At 34.9% G+C, this 12,299-nt stretch overlaps 1 protein-coding gene and 1 long non-coding RNA gene across 2 annotated transcripts in view; one reads left to right on the forward strand and one right to left on the reverse strand.

Annotated features, from left to right (window-relative positions):
• LOC145735650 (uncharacterized) overlaps positions 1-12,299 on the reverse strand; it is a 123,821-nt gene that overhangs the window by 50,274 nt on the left and 61,248 nt on the right. The gene's annotated exons all lie outside the window — the stretch shown is intronic.
• LOC145735629 (uncharacterized) lies at positions 7,667-9,451 on the forward strand. Its single transcript, XM_081989619.1, has one exon. It carries the CDS (start codon positions 7,766-7,768, stop codon positions 9,449-9,451), a length of 1,686 nt encoding a protein of 561 aa, XP_081845745.1. The 5' UTR covers positions 7,667-7,765.

Genomic DNA, 12,299 nt, shown 5'->3' on the forward strand with positions numbered 1-12,299 from the left:
AAAAAAGTTACAATCATTCAAAATTGATAAAATTTTATTTTTGCAAAAAGTGCAAGTTTTGTCAATTTTTTATTTTGCTCTAAGAGGGTTCCAATGCACAGCAAAGAGCATATTTATACCAACCGACCTTAAATTAGGTGAAATAAGTACAAAAAAAACACTTTAAAATTTTTCTTTTTTCAAAAAAATGTATAGAATGGGGGAGTATTAGGGGTCTTTTTTACTACTTTTTTAAATTCAATATCTCGGGAACCTGAAAAGCTAGAGAGTCCAGTTTTGGCTCATTTTGTAGTGTTTTTTATCCTCTTTCTAATGGCGTTCTAGCGAAATCTATAAGAGTTCAAATAAAAAAGTTACAATTATTCAAAAATTGAAAACATTTTATTTTTGCAAAAAGTGCAATTTTGGCAATTTTTTATTTTGCTCCAGGAGGGTTCCAATGCACAGCAAAGGGCATATTTATACGAAACAACCTTAAATTAGGTAAAATAAATACAAAAAAAGCACTTTAAAATGTTTCATTTTTCAAAAAAATTCAGAGAATGGGGGGGTATTAGGGGTCTTTTTTTACTACTTTTTGAAATTCAATATCTCGGTAACCTGAAAAGCTAGAGAGTCCAGTTTTAGCTCATTTTGTAGTATTTTTTATCCTCTTTCTAATGGCGTTTTAGCGAAATCTATAAGAGTTCAAATAAAAAAGTTACAATCATTCAAAAATTGATAAAATTTTATTTTTGCAAAAAGTGCAATTTTTGTCAATTTTTTATTTTGCTCTAAGAGGGTTCCAATGCACAGCAAAGAGCATATTTATACCAACCGACCTTAAATTAGGTGAAATAAGTACAAAAAAAACACTTTAAAATTTTTCTTTTTTCAAAAAAATGTAAAGAATGGGGGAGTATTAGGGGTCTTTTTTTACTACTTTTTTAAATTCAATATCTCGGGAACCTGAAAAGCTAGAGAGTCCAGTTTTGACTCATTTTGTAGTGTTTTTTATCCTCTTTCTAATGGCGTTTTATCAAAATGTATAAGAGTTCAAATAAAAAAGTTACAATCATTCAAAAATTGAAAAAATTTCATTTTTGGGGTCCTTTTTTAATACTTTTTGAAATTCAATATCTCTGTAACCTGAAAAAAAAGCACTTACAAATTTTTTATTTTTCAAAAAAATTTAAAGAATGGGGGGTATTAGGGGTCTTTTTTTACTACTTTTTTAAATTCAATATCTCGGTAAACTGAAGAGTTAGAAAGTCCAGTTTTGGCTCATTTTGTAGTAGTTTTTATCCTCTTTCTAATGGCGTGTTAGCGAAATTTATAAGAGTTCAAATAAAAAAGTTACAATCATTCAAAAATTGAAAAAAAAAATCATTTTTGCAAAAAGTGCAATTTTGTCAATTTTTTATTTTGCTCCAGGAGGGTTCCAATGCACAGCAAAGGGCATATTTATACCAAACAACCTTAAATTAGGTAAAATAAATACAAAAAAAGCACTTTAAAATGTTTCATTTTTCAAAAAAATTGAGAGAATGGGGGGGTATTAGGGGTCTTTTTTTACTACTTTTTGAAATTCAATATCTCGGTAACCCGAAGAGCTAGAGAGTCCAGTTTTGGCTCAATTTGTAGTAATTTTTATCCTCTTTCTAATGGCGTTCTAGCGAAATCTATAAGAGTTCAAATAAAAAAGTTACAATCATTCAAAAATTGAAAACATTTTATTTTTGCAAAAAGTGCAATTTTGGCAATTTTTTATTTTGCTCCAGGAGGGTTGCAATGCACAGCAAAGGGCATATTTATACCAAACAACCTTAAATTAGGTGAAATAAGTACAAAAAAAACACTTAAAAAATTTCATTTTTCAAAAAAATTGAATGAATGGGGGGGTATTAGGGGTCTTTTTTTACTACTTTTTGAAATTCAATATCTCGGTAAACTGAAGAGTTAGAGAGTCCAGTTTTGGCTCATTTTGTAGTATTTTTTATCCTCTTTCTAATGGCGTGTTAGCGAAATTTATAAGAGTTCAAATAAAAAAGTTACAATCATTCAAAAATTGAAAAAAATTCATTTTTGCAAAAAGTGCAATTTTGGCAATTTTTTATTTTGCTCCAGGAGGGTTGCAATGCACAGCAAAGGGCATATTTATACCAAACGACCTTAAATTAGGTGAAATAAGTACAAAAAAAACACTTTAAAATGTTTCATTTTTCAAAAAAATTGAATGAATGGGGGGGTATTAGGGGTCTTTTTTTACTACTTTTTGAAATTCAATATCTCGGTAAACTGAAGAGTTAGAGAGTCCAGTTTTGGCTCATTTTGTAGTATTTTTTATCCTCTTTCTAATGGCGTGTTAGCGAAATTTATAAGAGTTCAAATAAAAAAGTTACAATCATTCAAAAATTGAAAAAAATTCATTTTTGCAAAAAGTGCAATTTTGGCAATTTTTTATTTTGCTCCAGGAGGGTTGCAATGCACAGCAAAGGGCATATTTATACCAAACGACCTTAAATTAGGTGAAATAAGTACAAAAAAAACACTTTAAAATGTTTCATTTTTCAAAAAAATTGAGAGAATGGGGGGGTATTAGGGGTCTATTTTTACTACTTTTTGAAATTCAATATCTCGGTAAACCGAAGAGCTAGAGAGTCCAGTTTTGGCTCAATTTGTAGTAATTTTTATCCTCTTTCTAATGGCGTTCTAGCGAAATCTATAAGAGTTCAAATAAAAAAGTTACAATCATTCAAAAATTGAAAAAAATTCATTTTTGCAAAAAGTGCAATTTTGGCAATTTTTTATTTTGCTCCAGGAGGGTTGCAATGCACAGCAAAGGGCATATTTATACCAAACGACCTTAAATTAGGTGAAATAAGTACAAAAAAAACACTTTAAAATTTTTCTTTTTTCAAAAAAATGTAAAGAATGGGGGAGTATTAGGGGTCTTTTTTTACTACTTTTTTAAATTCAATATCTCGGGAACCTGAAAAGCTAGAGAGTCCAGTTTTGACTCATTTTGTAGTGTTTTTTATCCTCTTTCTAATGGCGTTTTATCAAAATGTATAAGAGTTCAAATAAAAAAGTTACAATCATTCAAAAATTGAAAAAATTTCATTTTTGGGGTCCTTTTTTAATACTTTTTGAAATTCAATATCTCTGTAACCTGAAAAAAAAGCACTTACAAATTTTTAATTTTTCAAAAAAATTTAAAGAATGGGGGGTATTAGGGGTCTTTTTTTACTACTTTTTTAAATTCAATATCTCGGTAAACTGAAGAGTTAGAAAGTCCAGTTTTGGCTCATTTTGTAGTAGTTTTTATCCTCTTTCTAATGGCGTGTTAGCGAAATTTATAAGAGTTCAAATAAAAAAGTTACAATCATTCAAAAATTGAAAAAAAAAATCATTTTTGCAAAAAGTGCAATTTTGTCAATTTTTTATTTTGCTCCAGGAGGGTTCCAATGCACAGCAAAGGGCATATTTATACCAAACAACCTTAAATTAGGTAAAATAAATACAAAAAAAGCACTTTAAAATGTTTCATTTTTCAAAAAAATTGAGAGAATGGGGGGGTATTAGGGGTCTTTTTTTACTACTTTTTGAAATTCAATATCTCGGTAACCCGAAGAGCTAGAGAGTCCAGTTTTGGCTCAATTTGTAGTAATTTTTATCCTCTTTCTAATGGCGTTCTAGCGAAATCTATAAGAGTTCAAATAAAAAAGTTACAATCATTCAAAAATTGAAAACATTTTATTTTTGCAAAAAGTGCAATTTTGGCAATTTTTTATTTTGCTCCAGGAGGGTTGCAATGCACAGCAAAGGGCATATTTATACCAAACAACCTTAAATTAGGTGAAATAAGTACAAAAAAAACACTTAAAAAATTTCATTTTTCAAAAAAATTGAATGAATGGGGGGGTATTAGGGGTCTTTTTTTACTACTTTTTGAAATTCAATATCTCGGTAAACTGAAGAGTTAGAGAGTCCAGTTTTGGCTCATTTTGTAGTATTTTTTATCCTCTTTCTAATGGCGTGTTAGCGAAATTTATAAGAGTTCAAATAAAAAAGTTACAATCATTCAAAAATTGAAAAAAATTCATTTTTGCAAAAAGTGCAATTTTGGCAATTTTTTATTTTGCTCCAGGAGGGTTGCAATGCACAGCAAAGGGCATATTTATACCAAACGACCTTAAATTAGGTGAAATAAGTACAAAAAAAACACTTTAAAATGTTTCATTTTTCAAAAAAATTGAATGAATGGGGGGGTATTAGGGGTCTTTTTTTACTACTTTTTGAAATTCAATATCTCGGTAAACTGAAGAGTTAGAGAGTCCAGTTTTGGCTCATTTTGTAGTATTTTTTATCCTCTTTCTAATGGCGTGTTAGCGAAATTTATAAGAGTTCAAATAAAAAAGTTACAATCATTCAAAAATTGAAAAAAATTCATTTTTGCAAAAAGTGCAATTTTGGCAATTTTTTATTTTGCTCCAGGAGGGTTGCAATGCACAGCAAAGGGCATATTTATACCAAACGACCTTAAATTAGGTGAAATAAGTACAAAAAAAACACTTTAAAATGTTTCATTTTTCAAAAAAATTGAGAGAATGGGGGGGTATTAGGGGTCTATTTTTACTACTTTTTGAAATTCAATATCTCGGTAAACCGAAGAGCTAGAGAGTCCAGTTTTGGCTCAATTTGTAGTAATTTTTATCCTCTTTCTAATGGCGTTCTAGCGAAATCTATAAGAGTTCAAATAAAAAAGTTACAATCATTCAAAAATTGAAAAAAATTCATTTTTGCAAAAAGTGCAATTTTGGCAATTTTTTATTTTGCTCCAGGAGGGTTGCAATGCACAGCAAAGGGCATATTTATACCAAACGACCTTAAATTAGGTGAAATAAATACAAAAAAAAACACTTTAAAATGTTTCATTTTTCAAAAAAATTGAGAGAATGGGGGGGTATTAGGGGTCTATTTTTACTACTTTTTGAAATTCAATATCTCGGTAACCCGATGAGCTAGAGAGTCCAGTTTTGGCTCAATTTGTAGTAATTTTTATCCTCTTTCTAATGGCGTTCTAGCGAAATCTATAAGAGTTCAAATAAAAAAGTTACAATCATTCAAAAATTGAAAACATTTTATTTTTGCAAAAAGTGCAATTTTGGCAATTTTTTATTTTGCTCCAGGAGGGTTCCAATGCACAGCAAAGGGCATATTTATACCAAACGACCTTAAATTAGGTAAAATAAGTACAAAAAATGCACTTTAAAATGTTTCATTTTTCAAAAAAATTTAAAGAATGGGGGGGTATTAGGGGTCTTTTTTTACTCCTTTTTGAAATTCATTATCTCGGTAACCTGAAGAGCTAGAGAGTCCAGTTTTGGCTCATTTTGTAGTATTTTTTATCCTCTTTCTAATGGCGCGTTAGCGAAATTTATAAGAGTTCAAATAAAAAAGTTACAATCATTCAAAAATTGAAAAAAAATTCATTTTTGCAAAAAGTGCAATTTTGGCAATTTTTTATTTTGCTCCAGGAGGGTTGCAATGCACAGCAAAGGGCATATTTATACCAAACAACCTTAAATTAGGTGAAATAAGTACAAAAAACGCACTTTAAAATGTTTCATTTTTCAAAAAAATTGAAAGAATGGGGGAGTATTAGGGGTCTTTTTTTACCTTTTTTAAATTCAATATCTCGGTAACCTGAAAAGCTAGAGAGTCCAGTTTTAGCTCATTTTGTAGTATTTTTTATCCTCTTTCTAATGGCGTTTTAGCGAAATCTATAAGAGTTCAAATAAAAAAGTTACAATCATTCAAAAATTGATAAAATTTTATTTTTGCAAAAAGTGCAATTTTTGTCAATTTTTTATTTTGCTCTAAGAGGGTTCCAATGCACAGCAAAGAGCATATTTATACCAACCGACCTTAAATTAGGTGAAATAAGTACAAAAAAAACACTTTAAAATTTTTCTTTTTTCAAAAAAATGTATAGAATGGGGGAGTATTAGGGGTCGTTTTTTACTACTTTTTTAAATTCAATATCTCGCGAACCTGAAAAGCTAGAGAGTCCAGTTTTGGCTCATTTTGTAGTGTTTTTTATCCTCTTTCTAATGGCGTTTTATCAAAATGTATAAGAGTTCAAATAAAAAAGTTACAATCATTCAAAAATTGAAAAAATTTCATTTTTGGGGTCCTTTTTTAATACTTTTTGAAATTCAATATCTCTGTAACCTGAAAAAAAAGCACTTACAAATTTTTAATTTTTCAAAAAAATTTAAAGAATGGGGGAGTATTAGGGGTCTTTTTTTACTACTTTTTGAAATTCAATATCTCGGTAAACTGAAGAGTTAGAGAGTCCAGTTTTGGCTCATTTTGTAGTATTTTTTATCCTCTTTCTAATGGCGTGTTAGCGAAATTTATAAGAGTTCAAATAAAAAAGTTACAATCATTCAAAAACTGAAAAAAAATTCATTTTTGCAAAAAGTGCAATTTTGGCAATTTTTTATTTTGCTCCAGGAGGGTTCCAATGCACAGCAAAGGGCATATTTATACCAAACAACCTTAAATTAGGTAAAATAAATACAAAAAAAGCACTTTAAAATGTTTAATTTTTCAAAAAAATTGAGAGAATGGGGGGGTATTAGGGGTCTTTTTTTACTACTTTTTGAAATTCAATATCTCGGTAACCTGAAAAGCTAGAGAGTTCAGTTTTAGCTCATTTTGTAGTATTTTTTATCCTCTTTCTAATGGCGTTTTAGCGAAATCTATAAGAGTTCAAATAAAAAAGTTACAATCATTCAAAAATTGATAAAATTTTATTTTTGCAAAAAGTGCAATTTTTGTCAATTTTTTATTTTGCTCTAAGAGGGTTCCAATGCACAGCAAAGAGCATATTTATACCAACCGACCTTAAATTAGGTGAAATAAGTACAAAAAAAACACTTTAAAATTTTTCTTTTTTCAAAAAAATGTATAGAATGGGGGAGTATTAGGGGTCTTTTTTTACTACTTTTTTAAATTCAATATCTCGGGAACCTGAAAAGCTAGAGAGTCCAGTTTTGGCTCATTTTGTAGTGTTTTTTTAGACTCTTTCTAATGGCGTTTTATCAAAATGTATAAGAGTTCAAATAAAAAAGTTACAATCATTCAAAAATTGAAGAAATTTCATTTTTGGGGTCCTTTTTTAATACTTTTTGAAATTCAATATCTCTGTAACCTGAAAAAAAAGCACACTGTAGCATATACTTTTATTATGTGTGTAATCTAAGCGCCCTCCTACGCGCAGAGAGGAGTACGCTCTAACCTTAGATTTTAAGAAGTAGGTTGACACTGTTGACAGTCGACTAAGTTCCCGCTTATAAAAAGTGCATAGTAACGCTGTAGTAGTTTCCCTTAATACAAGTTTTTACAGTTAATTTCCTCTAATTTCATGTTAAACCCGTTGACCCCACCTTTTAAAATACTAACGAAAACCAACGTTACACTGGCGCCCAACGTGGGGCCACGGAAAATCAGTGGTTTTATTGGAAAATCAAGCTGTACTTGTAGAGAAACAATCCACTCTTGTGACTCGCTGAACTCAGTTTTTGTGAATGTTCGCCCCGATAATTTGCTTCTACAAGTGTAGGACTTCTTCAATCGGACTTTAGTGCAACAAAACACGAAGCTGCGGAGTGCAAAATTACATGTGCGTTCAAGATAAACAACTGTAAGTACTTATATCAAAATTGAGCCAAGAAGCCCCTACTATTTACGCTCTAAGACCAATAGTCAGTCAAACATGAGTATCACATTATCTGCAGAGCAATTTGATGCTCTTATGAGCAGGTTAACTTTAAATCAACCACCTGTAGCAACTCCTGTAGCAGTGAGTGGTAATTTCACTAAGTGTAGCTCTAGATTTGATGGTTCAAAAGATGCTGACGTGAATGCATTCTTGGATGCCATTGAAATTTACAAAGATTGTACTCAAATGACCAACGATAACGCCCTTAAAGGCCTACCTATGCTTCTTGATGGTTTTGCGGCCACATGGTATCAAGGTGTTAAATCAACTTTACATGACTGGGACGAAGCTGTATCATTACTTAGGTCTACATTTGGCCCATGTAAACCACCTTACCGTGTTTACCGTGAACTTTTTTCTCAAGATCAGGACATACACACAAAAACTGACATGTTCATTTGTAAAGTTCGTGCTATCTTAGCTCAGTTACCTAGTGGGACATTAAGTGAAGTAATCCAGCTTGATATGGTTTATGGGCTACTACACAAACGAATCCGTGAGAAGATACCGCGTACTAGTGTACAAACTTTTCAGGAACTTTTAGCTCAGGCTCGCTTATGTGAAGAAACTTTTGACATTTTGAATGTGCGCGTTGACTGTAAGCAAGCAGAATCAAAAGACAGAAAGCGGTGTTCGTATTGCAGAAACATGGGACATTTAAAAGATGAGTGCCGTAAGCTAAGTAAGCTGAAAGATCATCATCCTAGCAACCAAGAACCAGACTGCAGTAAGAAAGAAGACTACAGTACAGGCAAGCCAGACTACAATAACAAAAATCCAATCTGCTATGGTTGTGGTCAACCTGGTTTTGTACGAACTAATTGTCCTAAATGTACAGCAAAGAAAACTGTATCTAATTCTTCAAATGTTTCTGTAAGGTCTACTGAATTTCTTTGTAGTTCTTTTAGTGACCATTCTAGTGTTTCACGACCCATTGTTTCAATTGAAGTGGAAGGACATCATGGCTATGCATACCTGGATACTGGAGCCAAGACTAGCGTTGCTGGAAGTACACTAACACAAATATTACTGGGAGATGGTATCCCATATACCAAGGACAATGATCTGGAGATGGTACTGGCTGATGGAGTCAAAAGGAAAGTAGAAGCGTTAATCTTTGAAGTTGCTATCACTCTCTATGGTAAAACTGTTCCTATTCAACTACTGGCAGTACCGGAACACACGAACAGTCGTACTCTGTTAGGAGTAGACTTTATTCATGCTGCCAACATAATTTTCAATATTGCAGCAAATTCCTTTCATTTTGGCGAATGCACTGGTAATGTATACCAACTAAATACTGAACAGGACTTGCGGGTGCATGTATTTAATAGCGTGGACTTTTCAAAGATTAAAATACGTAAAAATGAAGGTACCACCTTGTCAGAAGAACAAAATGGCCGATTGAACAATTTATTACTTAAAAATTGTTGTAATTTTGAACCTAGTAATCAACCAACTCCATTTGCAGAGCATTCTATTGTGTTGCAAGATGACACTCCGATAGCAGTGCCTCCTTATCGAATGTCCCCTGATAGAAAGAAGCAACTTCGCCAAGAACTCGACACTCTGTTGGAAAATGGAACCATTGAAGAATGCGAGTCACCTTATGCTGCTCCCGTAGTGTTAGTTCCCAAAAAGGATGGAGGATTACGCCTAACCGTTGACTACCGGCGTTAGAATGCCATAACTCGACCTGATCGATATCCACTACCCAGGATTGACGACCTGTTGCATGAAGCAAAAAGAACTAACTATATGACCACCTTAGATTTGAAAAGTGGCTATCATCAGGTAAGCGTCAAACCTTCAGATCGTGACAAAACCGCCTTTGTGACGTCATTTGGCACCTTCCGTTACACACGGATGCCGTTCGGTTTAGTCACTGCGCCATCAACCTTTCAAAGACTAATGGACAGGTTTCGGGCTGGGTTAACCGACGTTTCTGTTTTGACCTACCTTGATGACCTTATAATTCTATCTTCCACTTTCGACGAACATCTGCATGACCTTCAGAAAGTTTTTTCAAGACTAAATCTATTTAAATTGAAGTTGAACCGTGACAAATGCACTTTTTGCTGTACTTCTGTGAAGTATTTAGGTCATATAATCTCGCCACAGGGAATCCAACCCGATGATGACAAGGTATCTGCTATTATGAATATGCCAGCCCCAAACAACATTAAGCAATTGCTGAGCTTTTTGCAGACTTGTTCCTGGTTTAGACGATTTATAGATGGATTTGCCCAAATATCAAAACTATTATCTGCTTTGACAAAGAAAAACGCTACATGGACGTGGGAAACCGCCCAATCCGACGCTTTTCACCAGCTTAAGACCCTGTTAAGCTCCGCCCCTATATTGAGACAGGCTGATCCAACGTTGCCATACATTTTACGGACAGATGCCAGTAACTACGCGCTCGGAGCATGTCTACTTCAGGGGGAGGCTGAGGATGAGCGACCCGTGGAGTATGCCTCCAGGTTACTCACTTCTGCGGAACAAAATTATACTACCACAGAGAGAGAGGCGCTTGCTGTTGTCTGGGCAGTCAGTAAGTTCAGAGGCTATATTGAAGGCTCTAGAGTCTACGTTCAGAGCGACCATCAACCGCTGAAATGGTTGATGTCACTAAAGACACCTACAGGACGATTAGCTCGATGGGCATTAAGCCTACAGTCCTATGATCTGCGTATTGATTACATACCAGGTAAAAAGAACGTGATTGCTGATACCCTGTCTCGACCACCTAGAGAAGAGACAGAGGGAACAAGTAACCTTGTTAGTGTCACTTTACCTACACGAACAGCCGCAGAAATACGAGCTGAACAACTAGAAGACCCTGATTTGAAAAAGATTGTCGATGGTTTAGAAGCTGTTTCAACTTCTGTCGATTTTAAGAAGTGGGCTGACCGCGGTTATATCTTATCAAATGGCGTTCTTTACCATTATAATCCGGAAGTTGACCAAGAAGAACCCCAGATAGTAATACCAACTTCTCAAATAGCTAAGGTTTTGCAGGAATACCATGACACAGCCACCGCTGGACACTATGGCATAGAAGGAACCTTCCAACGCATCGCAAAACGATATTTCTGGATTGGAATGCGTAAAACTATAACTGAACATGTAAGTAAATGCATCGAATGCCAGCGTTTTAAAGCTTCCAACTTAAAGCCTGCCGGTCTGTTGCAAACCCCAGTGCAAGCTCGACGGTTTGAAGTAATAGCAGTCGATCTTTTCGGACCGCTACCAGAGACTACAGAAGGCTATCGCTGGATTTTTATTGTGGAAGATACAGCGAGTCGGTGGACGGAGATTTTTCCCTTGAAGGCAGCTACTGCAGAGGCATGCGCTCGTTGCTTGATAGACGAGGTGATTTTAAGGTATGGTGTACCTAGGAAGGTTATCAGTGATAACGGCGTACAGTTCGTCGGAGCCCTTATGCAGCAAGTGGCGCACGCTTTTGGGTTTCAACAAAGCCTCATACCGGTCTATCACCCAGAGGCTAATCCCGTCGAAAGAAAGAACCGCGACCTGAAAACCCGGCTGGCCATCCTAACTTCCAAGGAGCACACAGCCTGGTCAGAACATCTGGCAGCCGTAAGATTTGCCATGAATACTACTGTGTGTCAATCCACCAGCTACACTGCAGCATATCTAACATTTGGAAGAGAACTGCGAACTACCGATGACGTGACCCGTGACATGCGCGCAATCATTGAAAATGATAATTTCGTGTGTCAAATCACTCCTTACTTGCTTAACCTCAGTTCTACCCTTCAGAAAGCTCGAGAGACTCACGAGAAAACGCAAGATGCCAGGACTGAAGCGAAGAATCAAAATCGCCGAGACCAAAGTTATGATGTTGGCGACAAGGTCTTAATTACCTCACATAATTTGTCCAATGCCAGCCATAAATTTACAGCAAAATTCACTCCGAAACGAGATGGACCATATCAGATAATGAAAGTTGTGACCCCAACCACTTACATTGTGGCTTCCGAAGAGAGACCAGACGTTCCCTTGGGGAAGTACCATGTGTCTGCGTTCACACCGTACAAGGAAGCTGAAGGTAACAGACCAACCCCAATGATACCTTTACGAAAAAGAGGGCGACCACCTGGTCAACAACCCGCAAGTCTAAGCACTAACAGCAAAGATCCAATACAAGAGGATACCCATGAAGAGTTGGCTTCTTCTGAATCAGAGCTTTGTAGACGACCAGACACTCCACTCAGGCACCAAGAGACTGAGGGCCGCCGCAAGAGGACTTTGACGAAGAGGAGGAGGTGCCCGTGTTGTGTCGAAGACTAGTGTTTGAACTATTCTCGTGTTGCCCCACATCCGCGGACGTTTGACGTGGTGCAAAGGGGGAGACTGTAGCATATACTTTTATTATGTGTGTAATCTAAGGGCCCTCCTACGCGCAGAGAGGAGAACGCTCTAACCTTAGATTTTAAGAAGTAGGTTGACACTGTTGACAGTCGACTAAGTTCCCGCTTATAAAAAGTGCATAATAACGCTG

The sequence above is a fragment of the Ips typographus genome, linkage group LG11 (genome assembly GCF_016097725.1).
Source record: "Ips typographus isolate SLU linkage group LG11, UJ_Ityp_2.0, whole genome shotgun sequence".
Classification (NCBI taxonomy): domain Eukaryota; kingdom Metazoa; phylum Arthropoda; class Insecta; order Coleoptera; family Curculionidae; genus Ips; species Ips typographus.